This window comes from Rhinoderma darwinii, chromosome 1 (genome assembly GCF_050947455.1).
Source record: "Rhinoderma darwinii isolate aRhiDar2 chromosome 1, aRhiDar2.hap1, whole genome shotgun sequence".
Taxonomy (NCBI): domain Eukaryota; kingdom Metazoa; phylum Chordata; class Amphibia; order Anura; family Rhinodermatidae; genus Rhinoderma; species Rhinoderma darwinii.
The window spans coordinates 380,598,399-380,618,370 of record NC_134687.1 but is presented as its reverse complement, the minus strand read 5'-3'; the positions used below and the strand labels follow the sequence as shown (position 1 = coordinate 380,618,370).

Genomic DNA, 19,972 nt, shown 5'->3' with positions numbered 1-19,972 from the left:
CTCTGCAGTAAGTCAGACGCTCAGACCCCCCCCCTATCCTACCATTATAGTGATGTGAGGGCTCAATGGGGTGGATTATTCCAGCCCCATAGATACTTTGGCTGTCAGTAAAACGCCCAGACCCACCTTGCAGTTTACTCCCGGCAGACCGAGTTAAGGCAGAAACGTACCTCGTGCGTCTCATCACTTCTCCTCTTGGCTCAACCGCTTCTCCTGCAGACCTGCTCCTCTCTGGCGGCGCACGATGCATACAGCATCAGAGAGGAGGAGGAGGAGTGTTACACACGTGCCCATCATGCGGCACGTCTTCTAAGTCTGCATGCCCCCTCCCCCCGATCCAGTCTGTCCCTGGCTCTGAAAATGCCCCCCCCCATTTTCGGGTAGGTGGCGCCGCCTGGGGCTGTCGGCTCAACTCGCCTCATGGCAGTTGCGGCACTGTCTCTCTGATCTCACAGATCTCACAGAAATGAGAAGATCGGAGACGGTGACAAGGGCTTTCGCCTGCTTAGAACGTCATAAAGGGCTGTGATTGGTCAGTCTCTAAAGACTGACCAATCACAGCAATCGCCGGCATGTGGGTATGCTGATTGGTCCCCAACAGAAGCGGTCGGCTGTCAATGACAGCTGCCGTCACTGTGTTTTCACTATGTGATTTACATAGTGATGGTTTATTCCTGCTCCGCAATAGTAGGGTCTGCTTCAATAAGCGGCGCATGCCGTACTATTGTAGAGCTGGTCCGCAACAGGTTAATGATCAATGTGGTTCAGCACAAGAAAGGCTGAATTTACTGTATGGCATGGTTCCCAAGCAGTGTTAACACTGCAGAATTTCCGTAACGGAATTCTGTATGAAAATTCAGCAGCATTTACAGTAGCAGCAAAGTGGATGAGATGTCCAAAATCCCATGCCCACGCTGTGGAAAAAAAACGCAGCGAAAACTTTAAGAAATTGACCTAAAGTGTGGAATTTAAATGCGCAGCATGTCAATTTGTGCTTAGTTTTCTTTTCTTTTCTGTTGCAAGTTTTCCCCATTGAATTTAATGGGAATGCAAAACCCGCAACTAATAGCCAAGTTTTGTGACTTTTGCAGCAGAATCGCAGAGATTTCGCCACAAAAATTGCAACTCAGAAAAAAATATATATATATATATATATACATACTTATCCAGAACTCCCTGATTCTTCCTCTAGTCCGGCCCCCATGGATGACTTTTTATCCTATGTGAATGCTGCAGCCAATCACAGGTTGCAGCGGTCACATGGGCTGCAGTGTCATCCAGGGAGCCTGGACCGGACGGCAAAGCAGGGACGCGTCACCATGACAGCGGCCGGGGTAAGCATGAACGTGTTTTTTTTCTACCGCTGCTTTCAGCAGTGGAAATTCCGCCCGAAAAAACGACACCACAATGTAGTGCGGTTTTTCAGAGGGAATGTACTGCAGGTTCCAGGTCGGATACACTGCGTAGTTTTATGCAGCGTATCCGACCTGTGGGAACCCGGCCAATGAATTTTAAAAATGTACAGTGTCAGGGTGTAGGCCATTTAGACTAGGCTTGACAAAAACGTGAATTTTATGAGTGTCGGGCTCCATTGGTAGTCCAAAAAGGAGAAAGCCAAAGCTTCTGTCTCGTGTTGAACTGGTAGCAGAAGTCTGGAATGGCTAAGCATTAACCATGATGACTTCTAATCATACACCATAGATTATATCCGCTGGGAAATTAGCAAGTGGACATAAGAGTCTGTGCTACATCAAGACATGAATAATATGAATTCAGTTTACTTTACCTTTTGTCTTACCCACATACAGTGTTTATATTTTAATCCTAATTTACACTGTTTTATAGATCTCCTCGAATAGGACTACGGATATTATGTAGTCTTGCATAATGCACGGACCTGCTAAATCTCTATATTCTGCATGTTTGTTAATGGAGTCTTTAAATGTTTTTCAGGACCGTGGCAAACATTTGGAAAAGGTTCATACCGTCATTGGAAATAAAAGCTGTGATTTGGACTCTATCATTTCCACATTAGCATATGCTTACTATTTGGACAAAGTAAGTACAGCTTTTATATAACATATGTTTATATAAGTGGATAGCTACAACAAACATATGCAGAAAGTAACAGCATACATCTTTTACCTTTGCACTGGCATAGATTTTGCTTGTTGACGTCAGTATAGAAACCACTACCATGCTGAAATTCTGAATTATGACACCTGTCAGACACTGCAAATTACATATTACTACAAACAATTGTATTTTTTCTAAAAATGTTCAATAAAGTTGAGGAGATGCCAGATTATCATTATTATCATGGGTAAAGGGGGCACATGCTCTGTAGCCCTGCCAGCACTATTGCTCCAGTTTTGGCGCTCTTATTTCCACAGAATTATTCTTTCTTTTTTTTAATAGACAATAGTAGAACATGATATGGTCATCTTGTCGCATAGCACATACATATATCACTGGAAAGGACACACTAACTGGCTCATCTGTAGGTTTCAAAACTAATTTAATAAAAAAAAAGAAAAATAAATAATAATTCCTAGCAAAATGCAGACAGGGCACAACGTTATATAGAGTAGGGAGCAAAATATCAAAATATTGCTAAAGAGCTACTCAAACATCTTGGGGGCACTTAGTGTAACGCTTGCACACAACTTAGGCCTTATTCTATATGTTAACAAGAGCTCACACCTTTCATAGAGAATTTCACTGCTTTCATTGGGTAGCTACACAAGATTCTTGTGACAACTAAGAAAAAAACGAACTATGTAACTAAAGGACCTATTACACAGGCCGGTGCAACGAGCGCCGATCAACGAGACATCGTTGATCAGCGTTTGTTTGCACCTGTCACACGGAGCTATGGATGGGGACGAGCGCTCATTACTCCGATCGCTCATCCCCATACATTATTATCATGTCGGCAGCGCATCTGCTGTTTACACAGGGAGATGTGGTACCATCAACGATAATATTTCACTTTTTTAAAACGATACGGATCAGCAGATGAATGAGCGTTTGCTCGTTTATCTGCTGATCGCTGCCCTGTTTACACAGGGCAATTATCGGGAACGAGCCTTCTATGAACGCTCGTCTGCACGAAATTTTGACAGCAAAGTATCAGCACTCATAGGGATAATCCAATTAAACTACATCTTTAAAGTGGTTTTCCAGTTACATGAAAATACATTTAATCCTCGTAAATGTAAAAGTTACGCAACTTTCTAGTATACTTCGTTTTTCACTTTCTCACCATTTGAAGATTTTTGTCAGTATATAGGAACATTCTTGTTTATATTCAGAGACTGAAAATCTATATAGTTATACCACTATATAGATTATTACATAGCTATATACATATCTCTGTATACTATATATACATATCTCTATACTTCTAACAACCGAGAGCTTTCTCCAATTGTATCCAGTCTATTCAATCCTTTGGCTCAGTTCACACTGAGTTTTTCTTTGCAGGCAGGAATTTTGAGGCAAATTTTGACCTACCGGCAATTTCCTTCCGCAATTTTCGCTGCATTTTTTGCTCACACCCATTGACCGTTGCGGGCAAAAAAATGCTGCGACAAACGCTTTCTCTGCGTCCCATTAATTTAAATGTCAGAGGCGTAACTGTGGCAAGAAAGAGAATGCAACTTTTTTTTACCCATAAAAGCCACCGCGGGAAAAAAAACGCCTCCGCCTCCCTTTGAAATCAATGGGAGGCAGTTTTGAACGTCTTTTGGTGCTTATTCCGACGCGAGTTCCGCGTCAAAATCAGCGTCAATAAAAACTCTGTATGAACTGGTTCTTTATGCACAAACAAAACAGATAAAACCAAGAGGACATATATACAAAAACACCAAAAAAGGCCATACTTACAAATGGACACAGCCAGGTCAGAAACGCTGATGAAGGATAGCGAGCAGGTGCTTTAAATAATAATAGCCACTGGTTCTTTGTAAGCTATTCCTCTCCTGTTCTTACAGTTCGCTACATTATTTCAGTGTAGGTAAATGTATCAGCCTGTAGTGCAGGTTGTTTAGTTTACAGAGAACGGGTATGTTCACACGCCCTATTTTCGACCATTTTTCAGGCCGTAAACGCCAGAAAAACGGCTGAAAAATCGGAAGCAGAACGGAGCATTTTTCGCTGCGTTTTTTTACTCGTAAAAAACGGCCGTGAAAAAGAAGTGCAGGACACTTCTTGGGACGTTTTTGGAGCCGTTTTCCATAGACTCCAAATAGACTTGAAAATAGACTTGAAAATAGCTAAAAAAACGCAGCGTAAAACGCCTGAATTACGTCTGTAAATAGGCCGTGTGAACATACCCTTAGGGTATGTTCACACGCAGAGTCAAAAACGTCTCAAAATACGGAGCTGTTTTCAAGAGAAAACAACTCCTGAATTTCAGACGTTTTTTGTACCACTCGCGATTTTCGCTGCGTTTTTTACGGCCGTTTTTGGAGCTTTTTTCAATAGAGTCTATGGAAAACGGCTCCAAAAACGTCCCAAGAAGTGTCCTGCACTTCTTTTTCGCGGCCGTTTTTTACGCGTAAAAAAACACCATGAAAAACGCTCTGATTTTTTGTCCGATTTTTCGGGCGTTTTTTGCCGTTTACGGCCCGAAAAACGGCCGAAAATAGGCTGTGTGAACATACCCTTAGAGTGGTAGTGGCATTAGCCAGACCTAGATGCCAATACTAAAATGCACACTTTCAATATGAGTGACAACTCCAAATTTTTTGTATGTCTATTAGTTGCTTGTATTGGTCCTTTTTTGTACATTCAACATTTGTTCTATGCCTCTTTTCTCATGTTTTTTTTATCAACTTAATTAAGAGATTGTGCCAATGAAAGGAGATAAATCTGTATATAGTTCTCTATGCATATGTATTTGGATGTTAGATTAAGGGGAGATTCACACGAACGTTGCGTTTTTGCGCGCGCAAACAACGCAGCGTTTTGCGAGCGCAAAAACCATTTGACAGCTGCGTGTGTCATGCGTGTCTGATGCGCGGCTGCGTGATTTTCGCGCAGCCGGCATCATAGAGATGAGGCTTGTCAACGCCCGTCACTGTCCAAGGTGCTGAAAGAGCTAAATCTTTCAGCACCCTCGACAGTGAATGCCGAACACAACAGCGAAAAACCTGTAAAAAAAAAAGATAAAGTTCCTACTTACCGAGAACTTCCCGGCCGTTGCCTTGGTGACGCGTCCTTGGTGACGCGTCCTTGGTGACGCGCCTCTCTTGACATCGGGCCCCACCTCCCTGGATGACGCAGCAGTCCAAGTGACCGCTGCAGCCTGTGATTGGCTGCAGCCTGTGCTTGGCCTGTGATTGGCTGGAGCTGTCACTTGAACTGAAGTGTCATCCCGGGAGGTCGGACTGCAGGAAGGAGACAGGAGTAATCGGTAAGTTAGAACTTCGGTTTTTTTTACAGGTTAATGTATTTTGGGATCGCAAGTCACTGTCCATGGTGCTGAAACAGTTTAACTCTTTCAGCACCATGGACAGTGACTATCTCCTGACGTCGCGTACCGATAATTTTTTTGCCGGGATCGGCCAAAACGAGTTTGGCCGAACCCGGTGAAGTTCGGTACGCTTGTCCCGCTTCGCTCATCGCAAAGACACTCCGTTTGGATGTTCGGAAACAGAAAAGCACGTGGTGCTTTTCTGTTTTCATTCATCCTTTTCACTGCTGTTGCGCGAATCACGCTCGTCCCACGGAAGTGCTTCCGTGTGGTGCGCGTGATTTTCACGCACCCATTGACTTCAATGGGTGCGTGATGCGCGAAATACGCAGAGTTTTTGAACCTGTCGCGCTTTTTGCGCAGCAGACAAACGCTGCGCAAAAAGCACGGACTGTCTGTACTGCCCCATAGACTTGTATTGTCCATGCGTGCCGCGTGAAAACCACGCGGCCCGCACGGACCGAATACACGCTCGTGTGAATCCCCCCTAAAGGAATCTTCTGTACATGTATGACAGTTACTGCATGTTTTTATTTGTTGGTTGATAGTTGATCTATTACTAAATGCAATTTCCTCTGTATTTTAATACAAAATGAAGTTCATTTTTGAAGCTTAGTATTACTGTTTCTCGGCCTTTGTGCCTGATCTAGATGTAAACACTGACATTTAAATCCATCTCTTTAGATCACATCACCGAATATTCTCTGTTTGCCTGTTCTAAATGTTACAAGGCTTGAATTTGACTTCTACAGCGAGACACGTTTTATATTGGAGGAGCTGGATATCCCTGAGTCATATCTCATTTTTAAGGATGAAATTAATCTTCAGAGACTGAATGATGAAGACAGGTTATCTGTGACACTTGTGAACTTCAGTGCTTTTACAAGGTATTTTATACTATGTAAGGTCTGGGGTGTTTTAAGCCTAATATAAAAATAGATAATGGAACACATATAAATAACAAAATTGCAAGGATTTACATGCACATTTTTATTCACATATTAATTTTATTTATTTATGTAGAATGGATCTTACTAGTAAGATTATCAAAATGTGACAATTGTAGAATCATCTCAGACAGGACATATTAGGGGCTAATTATCAAAGGTTTGAGTTAGGTTGGGTTATACAAGTATTTAAAAATGTACTTGTATAAAGGTTAAGGTGAAGTAGGGTTCACATTTAAAATATTTGCTATGTAGTCTATGAAGAGCAGGCATTAGTGAACATTGTGGTACATTTAAAGGTGCCTATACATATTAGATTAAAGTTGGCCGAATCTGCTGTAATGTGTATGGGGGTGTTCCGATACTCCCCAAATGACAGATATCGGGGAAAAGTATCAGGAATATTGAATTTTAACATGCCAGAACTTTTGTTCCCTCTGAGAAGTGTCTGGCAGTGGCTTATTCCTCTCTTTCTATTGAAAACTCTGCATACATGTGTACGCGGGAGTCAGGAGGAAAAGCTGTTGGCCAAATGAGCATTTGGCCGACAGCTGTTGTAAGTGTATGGCCACCTTATGCCCTATATACTATTGGTCAGTTAAAGACAATGTCCACCTTTTAACTCCGTATTATAGTTTTACATATAGATATAATTTAGATAAAAAGTTGAGTAACTGCGTAAATACATTGCATTATTTATCTTCACTGATCCTGAATTACAGCCTATGTTATATTTCAGAGCTGCATTCACAGTTATATTGGTTGTCACTGGAAACAGTCAGCACGTATGTCATCAAATGAACCCCTTAGGGCAAATTCAGACGTGGCGGAATCGCTGTGGTTTCCGCTGCGGACAGTCCGCAGTAGAAATCCTTAGCAGACAGTTTGTCCATTGGTTTCCACACCTTTTTAGTTATCTTCGTGCAGAAGTTGGGGAAAACTCCGCTGCGGACCATAGGCTGTGGTGCAGAATTTTCCCTCCGCAGCATGCACGGTCTGTTGCGGAGAAGAAGCGGAATTTCACTGCGTATTTCAGCCTTTGCAATGCAAAAACTGAAATCTGTGGCAGGTCCGCTGTGTTTTCTGCAATGTCTGAATTACCTGTCAAATATGCAAATGTTGGTGCAGATTCGTTGCGTAATTGCCCTAAATCTGCACCAACATTTGCAGTCTGTCACTGTTAGGTTGTCATGACTACTAGTCAAGCTTCTGGGTGAAAGGGTCAGGATCTATCAGGGCCAAGGGTGGAGTATTTGAATCTCTTCAGTTTTCTCATTGTTGCTTGTGATTTCTTGTGTATGCATGTGTCTGATCAAGCTCTTGGTTACACCCTGGATCACCTTGACTGTTTGGACTCTTTGAACTGGACTTTGACTTCGTCTTTGAATTTACCCTTTGCTCACTGATTTGGACATTCTGCTCTCGGCTGGTTTAGACCTCTGCTACTCCTGGTATTCTCCTGTTTTGTGATTTGGACTTTTAGTTTCTCCTGGTTTTGTACTCTGCTTGCGGATTACCACTCTGGTTTGACTTGTTATCCGTTCTGGTATTGCCTGCAGTTGCACCTCCTGTCCAACACCGTATTATGTAAAAGCAACCTGGGTTCTATGCAGCCAAATCCAACCTGCCTTGCTCTGGTGAAGACCATAGAGTAGCCTTAGACTCTGCTGGCCAGAGTAATGACGGACTTGAGGTAACTGATTTACCTGCACGCTTGATCCAGACAGTCTCCATCTGTCTTTGGGGAATTGACATATAGCAATTCCATAAACTTACACTCTGGGGAATTGCTCAAGTAGTGATTCCTTGACAAGAGTAGAACAGTTAGTTTTTCCTACAACAGATTACAGTACAGTACCTGGTGTAAAGACACTTCTCCGAATGCCAATCACCAGAGCAAGCTAAGTGGAGATATTGAGCCGGCAAGGATTATTGAAGTTTGCAGAATTAAGAAGGCAGCTCTGACCTATAATACAGACTGTAACTTGGGAATCTTTCATGATAAGTAGTGCAACATATTTATAAAATGACTCAACTTTTTATGTAGACTAATTCTATATGTAAAATGATGTTCAAGAGTGGACATGTGCTTTAAATTTTATTGTATCTTTCATGTTCACTTCTCCAAGCATGTGACTATATATATATAGTATATCTAAATCGTCAAATCTTGTCCCTCATAGTGAAGATGAAAGTTTGGCAGCATCAGTCATAAAAGCCATAAATCCAGAGAAGAAATATAATGGGGAGAGAGAGTATCATGACTCATCTTCTGTCTTAGTAGCAAAAGAGATTCTTCAGGAGGCACCAGAGCTACTTACTCCTCAGCTTGCTCATCTACTCAGAGGTGAGTGATTACTCCTGACATTACCGTACACAGTGAAAAGTTTAATGAAGTGTTTCCAAGTCTCCTCATGCTGAAAGACCATGATCTATTCTTTGGTTAACAATCCCTTAAAAGACCACAGGAGGCTTCATAAAAGAAGCGGGGAGTAACGAGTTTGTTAAAGAGTAGCATTATATTGAATATTAAAAAATGAACATATAAAAATAGGCAGGAGCAATCTGTACAGTAGGACTAGACAGGAATATTAAGTGATGCTATCTGCACATGATAGTTGTTTTAACTTTGTGTCCTGGGGCTGTGTGGCATTGGTGATAATGACACGCATGCCCTACAGTGGACAATGAATATGGATCAGTGTCCTGTGATTGCATACTTAAGAGTTCTCTGGTCAAAAGATGTTTATATAATTCAATTTTGATGGTGAAATATGTAACTTTCATTATCCTTCCATTATCTGAAACAGCTATAATCAAAATTCCATTATGTGCATTCGTTTCACTCGGAATGCCCAATGTAACCACTGAAATAGCGAGCAGTGGGGATCAAAACAGAGTCATAAATGTGAATATTGTCTTTTCTTAATGTTGTGTCATTGAAACGTATGCAATTAGACTATATAAAATAAATCTTTTATTTGTATCAAAACCCTTTTGTGTGTGTGTAAATAAATAAATATATATATATATATATATATATATATGTATGTATACATATTGTATACATAAATGTTTAATAATGATAATACAAATTAGTGCTTATTCCTGCATCACTGCCTTATCAAGAAAAAAAGTGTTGCCAAAGAATATTTTAATTATTCCAAAAACTGTTTCTATGGAAAATCGCAATGGGGAAGAACTGAAACAAAAATGCATCAAAACTTCAAAGCATAGAGCATGTTGTGTTCTTTAGGGTGGATTCACACGAGCACATTACGTCCATAATGGACGGAACGTATTTCGGCCACAAGTCCCGGACCGAACACACTACAGGGAGCCGGGCTCCTAGCATCATAGTTATGTACGACGCTAGGAGTCACTGCCTCTCCATGGAACTACTGTCCCGTTCTGAAAACTTGATTACAGTACGGGACAGTTGTCCGGCAGCGAGGCAGAGACTCCCAGCATCGTACATAACTATAATGCTAGGAGCCCGGCTCCCTGCTGTGTGTTCGGTCCGGGACTTGCGGCCGACATACGTTCCGTCCATTACGGACGTAATGTGCTCGTGTGAATCCAGTCTAAGAAGCCGCACCGTATGAATACACACTAAAATATTAGGATTTTTTTAGTATGCATCTTTCCGCTGCGTGAAAGGACTTTTTTTTTTTTTTTTTTTAAATCCCATAGTTCCAATGTAGCCTTTGCTGTAAACATACTTTTAGGCCTTTTACAAAAAAAATAATCCTAATATACATTTTAGTAAGTCTTCATGTACAACTGTCTGGATTCTCAGGCACATTCATTATTATTGTGTCCTCAGGAAGCATTCTGTTTAGCTGCTTATCTGCTGACCATGAGAAGGTACCTGAACAAGAAGAAGAAATTGTATGCATTCTTGAGGAGAGATTTCCTGAGCTACCACCAAGACAGGATATTATCAGCAGTCTACAGGAAGCAAAACTTCATACACAAGGTGTGGTCATTTACTCAAATCATCATGTTTATATGCTATGAAATAGATGTATACTTGCAGAGCCGGCCCTAGGATAGATGGCACCCTGTGCGAAATGATCTTTCGGCGCCCCACCCCATCATTAAAAAAAAATGCCCCATAAAAAAATTATAATGCCCCTTTAGTGCCCCCATACAGTATAATAATAATATTTAATAATATAATATATTACAACCCCTTCAAGGACACAGTATTTTGTCCTCTAATTGTGCCCACAGTTTTATTCCATCTGTATTACCCCTACACAGTATAATGTCCGCTTAGTGGCCCCCACACAGTATAGTGCCCCCCTGTAGATTTTGCCATACAGCCTCCCTGTAGACAGTGCTATAATTCCCCACCTCCTTTTTGTAGATCGTGCCATACAGCCCCCCACCTCCCCCTTGTAGACAGTGCCATACAGCCCCCACCTTCCCCTTGTAGACAGTGCCATACAGTCCCCCACCTCCCCCTTGTAGATCGTGTCATACAGTCCCCGCACCTCCCCCTTGTAGACAGTACCCACAAACAAAAACAAAAATTGTACTCACCTAGGCCCCGTTCCCATGACGAACTGAGCTGCTCCATGATGGGACCCTGTAGCCTAGTACAGAATTTCCCAACCTTTTCGGACTCGAGGCAGCACTGGAAAAACAAAATTTCTTCAGGGCCCCCCTACCAAAAATTGTTTTGAGAAAGACAGAAAACGGCTAAGAACAAGCACTACACTCGTAGGGTATGTTCACACACGTTTTTTGTAAGGCAAAAACAATCTGCCTCAAAATTCCTTCAGCAAATGACAGCGTTGGGTGACCTTTTTTTTGTTTTTTCTTAAGCTGTTGAAGCGAATGCAAAAGATGCTGGAAAAAAAAGCTCCAAATGGGCGCCGCAGGTATTTTCTGCCTCCTATTAATTTAAATTGGAGGTCAGAGGTGGAAACCACTTGAAGACCATCAATCCCCCACTTACAGTAAAATGACCATTAGCCCACCACTCACAGTAAAATGACCATCAGCCCCCCACTCACAGATTCCCCCTGTAGGTAGTGCCACACAGCCCCTTGTAGGTAGCACCACACAGCCCCTTGTGGGTAGCGCCACACAGCCCCCTTGTGGTTAGCGCCATACAGCCCCCTTGTAGGTAGCGCCAGGCGGCCCCCTTGTAGGTAGCGCCACACGGCCCCCTTGTAGGTAACGCCACACGGCCCCCTTGTAGGTAACGCCACACAGCCTCCTTGTAGGTAGCGCCACACAGCCCCCTTGTAGGTAGCGCCACACAGCCCCCTTGTAGGTAGCGCCGCACAGCCCCCTTGTAGGTAGCGCCGCACAGCCTCCTTGTAGGTAGCGCCTCACAGCCCCCTTGTAGGTAGCGCCACACAGCCCCCTTGTAGGTAGCACAACACAGCCCCCTTGTAGGTAGCGCCACACAGCCTCCTTGTAGGTAGCGCCACACAGCTCCCTTGTAGGTAGCGCCACACAGCCCTCTTGTAGGTAGCGCCGCACAGCCCCCTTGTGGTTAGCGCCAGACAGCCCCCTTGTGGTTAGCGCCAGACAGCCCCCTTGTAGGTAGCGCCAGGCGGCCCCCTTGTAGGTAGCGCCACGCGGCCCCCTTGTAGGTAGCGCCACACCGCCCCCTTGTAGGTAGCGCCACACAGCCCCCTTGTAGGTAGCGCCGCACAGCCCCCTTGTAGGTAGCGCCGCACAGCCTCCTTGTAGGTAGCGCCACACAGCCCCCTTGTAGGTAGCGCCACACAGCCCCCTTGTAGGTAGCGCAACACAGTCCCCTTGTAGGTAGCGCCACACAGCCTCCTTGTAGGTAGCGCCACACAGCCCCCTTGTAGGTAGCGCCACACAGCCCTCTTGTAGGTAGCGCCGCACAGCCCCCTTGTGGTTAGCGCCGGACAGCCCCCTTGTAGGTAGCGCCTGGCATCCCCCTTGTAGGTAGCGCCACACAGCCCCCTTGTAGGTAGCGCCACACAGCCCCCTTGTAGGTAGAGCCACACAGCCCCCTTGTAGATAGGGCCGCACAGCCCCCTTGTAGATAGGGCCGCACAGCCCCCTGTAGGGAGTGCCGCACAGCCCCCTGTAGGGAGTGCCACACAGCCCCTGGTTGGTAGTGCCCCACAGCTCCCTGGTTGGTAGCGCCAGGCGGCCCCCTTGTAGGTAGCGCCACACAGCCCCCTTGTAGGTAGCGCCACACAGCCCCCTTGTAGATAGGGCCGCACAGCCCCCTTGTAGATAGGGCCGCACAGCCCCCTGTAGGGAGTGCCGCACAGCCCCCTGTAGGGAGTGCCACACAGCCCCTGGTTGGTAGTGCCCCACAGCTCCCTGGTTGGTAGTGCCCCACAGCCCCCTGGTTGGTAGTGCCCCACAGCCCCCTTATTGGTAGTTCCCCAAAGCCCCCTGGTTGGTAGTGCCACACAGCCCACAGCCCCCTGGTTGGTAGTGCCACACAGCCCACTGTCCCCTGGTTGGTAGTGCCACACAGCCCACTGTCCCCAGGTTGGTAGAGCCACACAGCCCACTGTCCCCAGGTTGGTAGAGCCACACAGCCCCCTGGTAGGTAGTGCCACACATCCCCCTGGTTGGTAGTGCCACACAGCCCACAGCCCCCTGGTTGGTAGTGCCACACAGCCTACAGCTGGACAGAAACATCAAGCAGTGCTCCAGGAGCGGAATCCCCGGCCACACAGGGATTCCGCTCCTTCAGAGAGCTACAGTGGTGCTAGTAGACAGCAGAGCAAGGAGATATCTCCCTGCTCTGCTATAGTGCCGTCGCTACCGCTATAGCAGTCGCAGCGGCTGCTAGCGGCGCCACCGCCCTCATGCTCGGTGTCACCGCTAGCAGCCGCTATGGCTGCTACAGCGGTAGCGACGGCTTTTAAGTGAAGAAGCGCCCGGGTGGAAAGGCGACTGCAGTTAGTGTGTGTATCCCCGCTGGTAGTTGCAACGGCGCGGGGATACACACACCCGCTGGCGCCCCTCTGGTCGAACATAGCTAAGGCTGGCCATGTATACTTGTATATGTAAAACAAGTCTAAAGAGAGAAGTAAATGGACATATTGCAAAGTAATTACATATAGAGTAAAACTCCTCCAAAAGACCACACTTATTGAGAAAACCACCCTTTTATCCAGACCATATCTTGACCCTTTTATCTAGACCAGGGGTCAGCAACCTTCGGCACTCCAACTGTTGTAAAATTACAATTTCCAGCATGCCCTACCAGCCTTTGAATGTAATATGAAAGCCTTCGGCTGTGAGGGCATGCTGGGAGTTGTAGTTTCACAACATCTGGAGTGACGAAGGTTGCTGACCCCTGATCTAGACTGATCCTAAGGACGCGGATACATTTGAGTGCAAGGGGCCGGTTCTGGGTCCCGCTTCTCCGAACCGGCTGTAATTTTAACAACTGGTTCCCACCACTGCAAACGGTAGTGTGAAAGAAGTCTTAGCATTTTCTGTCTCATTCTTCATCTCCTTTCAATACAGTTGTAAAGCTAATGCCATTGTGTTGCTAAATTACACACCCTTAAAGGGGTTGTCCAGGATTTAACAAAACATGGCTGCTTTCTTTCAAAACCAGTGCCATCCCGGTCTATGGGTTGTGTCTGGTAGTGCAGCTAATCTCCATTGAAGTAAATGGGGCTAAGCTGCAATACCGCACATAACCTGTGGAGTGGTATGGAACTGTTTTTGGAAGACAGCAGCCATGTTTTTCTAAAGCTCAAAAACTTCAATAAGAATCAATGAGCTTCACAGAACTACAGATTTTTCAAACAAAACATAGATACAAGTACAAACACATAAACATTCTTGTCACATACAAAGCATAATTAAAGAGAAATTCCCCTTAAATCAATATAAAAATATAAGTATAAATTCTCCATTTGTCTTTTTGTGTGAAGTCTAGTAATATTATTTGTATGGAATCTTTATAGAATGTAGCTTTGCATCACAATTCAGATATGTATTGTAGTCAGGTCCTGCAGGAAGCACCTCTGTTGACATTGTAAGGGCATGTTCACACGTGGCGGAATTTTTCCGCTGCAAATGTTGGTGCAGATTTGGGGCAATTACGCAACGAATCTGCACCAACATTTGCATATTTGACAGGTAATTCAGATGTTGCAGATATCACAGCGGACTTGCCACAGATTTCCGTTTTTGCATTGCAAAGGCTGAAATCTGCAGTGAAATTCCGTTTCTTCTTCGCAATGCAATGAGCATGCTGCGGAGGGAAAATTCTGCACCGCCGCCTGATTTATTTTCTGCAACGTCTGAACTAACTTTCCTAATAATGTATAGAAACAAATGTAAAAAACGGCTGCTGCAGAATTCCACTGCGGATTGTCCGCAGCGGAATTCAACAGCAATTCCACCACGTGTGAATGTGCCCTAATACTTGCCATTAACTGGTTGCCGACACAGGACGAGTATGCTCGTCCTGAGCGGCGAGCACTTCGCGCATTAGGACGAGCATACTCGTCCTGTGTGACAGCCGTCTGTGCCGTCTCTGTGTGTGCGATCGAGAGCGGGGCAACAATACACAGCCACGGCCCCGCTCTGACAGCGGAGAGGAGAGAAACATCTTCTCTCCGCTGTTAACCCTTTGAACGCCGCGATGACAGCTGATCGCGGCGTTCAAGGAGAGGGGACTGCACATTGATCGCGTCACAGAAAATAACTGTGACGCGATCAAAGTCCACAACTCGTATGGCCAGACAGCCCAGGGTCTATTGAAGGACCCCGGGGCTGTCTGAACATATTTCCTGTTGTTAGGGCATACTGAGGTATGCCCTAACAACTGCCTGTGTACAATCAGTAACAGGCTAATGTACTGGCATATAGATCTATGCCAGTACATTGCAGTTACAAAATAAAAATCAAAATGATAAATCCCTTTATGGGATTAAAAAAAAAAGTTAAATGAATGTAAAAAAAATATAATGGTAAATAAATAAATAAAAAGTAAATAAAATACACAGAAACACACATTTTTTATAATAAATCAACTTTTTAAAATATAAGTCCCAAAACATGAAATAATACAGACATATTTGGTATCGCCACGACCGTAACAACCTGTACAACAAATGTATAACATTATTTATGATGATCGGTGTATGGTGTAAAAAAAAATAAATTAAAACTGCTGCGGAACTGCTTTTTTTCTGCATTTTAATCTAATTAAAAATGTATAGAAATTAAACGATAATGTATTTGTACCAAAAAATGGTACGTACATAAAGTACAACTCGTCCCGCAAAAAACAAAGTCTCATACAACTACGTCGTACAAAAAATAAAAGTGTTATGAGCGTCGGGATGCAAAGAGGGAAATTTAAAAAAAATTGCTCTGTCCTCAAGGCTAAAATTGGCCGTGTCCTTAAGGGGTTAATGGTAGCAAACAGGATAACTCAAAAACAACTAAATAGACTGATGATTTTTACTTAGCATGGTGTGAAACTTTAGACTAAAGGGCTCTATTGGAAAGCATTACTTATTCCCTAAGGCCCTGTTCACACGCCGTGTATTTGATGTGTATTTTGGCCTGTTTTAAGCATTGAAATACACGTCAAAAAACGCTTCATTAAGCTTTCCATTCAAATCAATGGAAAAGCACACAGTTAGTACATACAACGCGATTTTCTTACGCAAGCGTATTTAAAAAAAATGCATTATGTAGAAACGAAGCGTCAGGTCAATTAATTGATGCGTAAAACGCGCCGAAGATGCGCCAAATGTTTTCATAGTCAATACGAGTCCTAATTGCGCACCAAAAAACGCACAAAGTGCACGCACAAATAGCATAAAAAAACACGTGGGAGACACGTCAATAACGCTTGAATTTTAAAAAGCGCTTCACAAGAAACGCTAGCGTATATGACACGTTTACACGTCGTTTGGTTTTAGCGCCCTGTGAACATGCCCTTAGTGTGTAATATATGGAGAATGCATCCCCAAAAATTAAAACGGAAATCTTGTATTTAATGTCATTGTATCTCAGGCCCCTTGTGGCAATGTAATGTCATCAGTAAAGTGTTTGTGTATTGCTATGCTGCGTTGTTGCTTCTGTCTTCCTTATCCCGCCATTAGGGGGCAATTATGCAGTGGTGAAACTGGCCACTGTCTGGCAATGATGGCAGAAGATATGCTATGATATGCTACATAGTAGAAGAGGATGGTTAATCCAGCCTCCGAAGATGTTGTGTACATATTACATACACCCTGTAGCGTTTATTGACTGTTTTTATAAGGTGAGGCAAGGTGCTTGGCTTGTTCCCATCTAAATTTAGGGCGCCGTGATATACGGCCTGGACACCATTTAATGGCTGCATGTACCATTCTTTACCAGGGTGATGGCGGACGCATGAGCGTTGATGCGTCAAAAAAGTCTGGGGGCAGTGATTAGCATATAACACAGCGGTGAACCCGCCAAACCGTGTTCAATGTAGGGAGGAAGTTGGCGTGACCTGAGCTCTGCGTTAGGGAGAGAGGAGTTGGTGCTCCAAGTGCAGAAGTAGAAAAAGCTGCTGAGGAAGTGGAAGGAGAGAGCCTGACAGTGAGGAGCTGGAACTGAGGAGCCGGTGTTGGACTGGTGAGGACTGTACTACATCAATATCTATCATTGGGCCTGGGGTGGGGACAGTTCCTGAAGAGCAAGCAGTGGTAGTGTGGGGTGCCATCCTGTGAACAAGCCAGCCATCTTGCAAGCCTGAGCCGTAACTAAGCTGGTGACTCCCAAAGTGGGAAGTATTGTAAATATTGTCTGTGGCCGAGTGCACATTTGTGTCGCCAAGAAATGTACATAATTTAGATTGAAAGTAAAGTTTCAAGTTTTGGCATCATAACTCCTGCACAGGGGCAGATTGGCCATGTAGTTTGCTGGGAATTTTTCCAGTGGGCCGGCCGCTCCACTGAGCAGGGGCCGCTCTCCTGCACAGTATGTAGGTACTGAACAAGGAGAGGGCTGGGCCGGGGGACAGTGAGGCCACTAAAATGTATTAAAAAGCTGGGGCAGCGCAGGGGACAGGAGCTGTGTAATGTAATGTACGATGTTCTCCTGCACAGGCAGAGCGTGTGTGCTGCGGGCGTCTGCATTATACATCACATGTGACGTCATATAATGCAGCTGGCCGTACACTCTGCCTGCATAGAGGCCAGGAGGATGGAGGAAGAGAGGGCTGTGGAGGAGCAGTCATACTTCTCTCCTCCTGCCTGCAACGTGTAACCCTCCACGGAGCTGAGGACTGGTGAGTACAGCTGTGTATGTTCTGAGCAAGTAGGGTGAACTGTAAGTGATGTGTGTGGCGGGGTTTTCTTTATAAATCGTTCTTGTGGGGGAGGGGGGACTTGACTGTAAATATTATGTGTGGAGTGAGGGGATTCTTTATTTTTGTGGGGGAGGGAGGATTTTACTATAAATGCTATGTGTTGAGGAGGGGGACTTCCTAATACATAGTTTTTTGTGGGGATGGAGGTGAACGCTATGTGTGGGGGGGACTTATTTAGCATCTTATCACAGGTTATGGTCATATCATATCTTTTTGCAGCGATTTTTACAAAACTGTGGCCAATGACATAGTTATAAAGCAATTGCCCAAAAACCGCTGGAAAAAACGTAATGTGTGGCGTAAGAAGAGACCCTTATAGTTCATTTGTTAGGGGTAAGAGGGCTTTCTGTAAATATTACCATATTTTTCAAACTATAAGATGCAGTTTTGAGCAAGAATAAATCTTGCTAAAGAGTCCCTGCGTCTTATAGTTGTCAGTCAAGGGACCCAGCTGCTCCGGGCCCCCTGATCACTTCCTTACTTAACCCCTTCCCGACCCATGATGTGCCGCTCCATACACTACAGGTGTCAGCTATTTTTTCAGTGTTTTACAGCTGACACGCTGCTCTAACGGCCAGGAACAGCAATCGCTCTGTTCCTGGCCGTTTAACTAGTTAAATGCCGCGGTCAATAGTGACCGCTGCATTTATAGGGGTTTTCCCATCAAGGACATTTATGACATCCACAGGATATGTCATAAATGTCAGATGGATGCGGGTCCCACCTCTGGGACCAGTACCTATCTCTAGAACGGGGCCCCCTAAACCCCTTTCTATCTTACTCGGCTCTGCTGTCTCCCGGCCACTTCCTGATTAGGTGGTCGGGAGTTACGGAAACAGCCGAATGCTCGCTGAGCTACACTGTTTCCGTAACTCCCATAGAAGTGAATGGGAGTTACGGAAACAGCATAGCACCGCGAGCTACGCTGTTTACGGAACTCGGTAGCTACGAAAACAGCATACATGGTCGAGTTACGGAAACAGCGTAACTGAGCTACGCTGTTTCCGTATCTACCATAAAACTGAATAGTATGCTACAGCATGCTACTCTGTTTCTGTAACTGCCATTCACTACTATGGGAGTTACGGAAACAGCGTAGCTCAGCGAGTTATACTGTTTCTGTAACTCATCCATGCATTGCAGTGTATTGTACCAGTGATCTAATGATCGCTGGTTCAAGTCCCCTAGGCGAACAAATGTTTAAATTTTTTTTTTTAAATAATACCCCCTTAAGGACGCAGCATAGTTTTGACCTTAAGGCTCAGAGCCCATTTTTTAAATCTGACATATTTCACTTTATGTGGTAATAACATCGGAATGCTTAAACCTATCCAAGCGATTCTGAGATTGTTTTCTCGTGACACATTGGGCTTCATGTTCAAGGTAAAATTTGGTCCATATATTCAGTGTTTATTGGTGAAAAATTGCAAAATTTAGAGAAAATTTTGAAAAAATATTTTTCAGAATTTAAATGCATCTGCTTGTAAAACAGATGGTTATACCACCCAAAATAGTTACTAGTTCACATTTCCCATATGTCTACGTTAGATTGGCATTGTTTTTTGAACATTCTTTTATTTTTCTTGGACGTTACAAGGCTTAGAACATAAACAGCAATTTCTCATATTTTTAAGAAAATTTCAAAAGCCTTTTTTTTAAGGTACCTGTTCGGTTCTGAAGTGGCCTTGAGGGGCCTATGTATTATAAACCCCGATAAAACACCCCATTTTAAAAACTAGACCCCTCAAAGTATTCAAAACAGCTTTTAGAAAGTTTTTTAACCCTTCAAGCATTTCACAGGAATTAAAGCAAAGTCCCACATGTGGCTCTAGTGTGCTCGTGGACTAAAACACAAGCCACAGAAGCAAAGAAGCACCTAGTGCATTTTGGGGCCTCTTTTTTATTATAATATATTTTAGGCAGCATGCCAGGTTTGAAGAGGTGTTGAGGTGCAAAAACAGTAGGAATCCCCCAATAGTGACCCCATTTTGGAAACTACACCCCTCAAGGAATTCATTTATGGTTGTTGTTATCATTTTGACCCCACAGTTTTTTCACAGCACCTATTTGAATTGGGCTGTGAAATTAAAAAAAAATCATTTTTTCCAATAAGATGTCATTTGTGATCAAAATTTCTTATTTTCACAGGGAACAAAATACCCCATTTTGTTGCCCAATTTGTCCTTAGTGCGGCAATACCCCATTTGTGGTGAT

General features: G+C 44.1%; 1 protein-coding gene across 6 annotated transcripts in view; it reads left to right on the top strand.

The window, feature by feature from the left end:
* The window catches only part of PRUNE2 (prune homolog 2 with BCH domain), a 444,626-nt gene that overhangs the window by 100,053 nt on the left and 324,601 nt on the right, over window positions 1–19,972 (top strand). For all 6 annotated transcript variants that reach the window (XM_075828260.1, XM_075828248.1, XM_075828238.1 and 3 more), the window contains exons 2-5: window positions 1,954–2,058; window positions 6,164–6,366; window positions 8,610–8,773; window positions 10,253–10,405. In XM_075828260.1, the coding sequence (XP_075684375.1) occupies window positions 1,954–2,058; window positions 6,164–6,366; window positions 8,610–8,773; window positions 10,253–10,405 (625 nt within the window). The remainder of the gene's footprint in view (window positions 1–1,953; window positions 2,059–6,163; window positions 6,367–8,609; window positions 8,774–10,252; window positions 10,406–19,972) is intronic.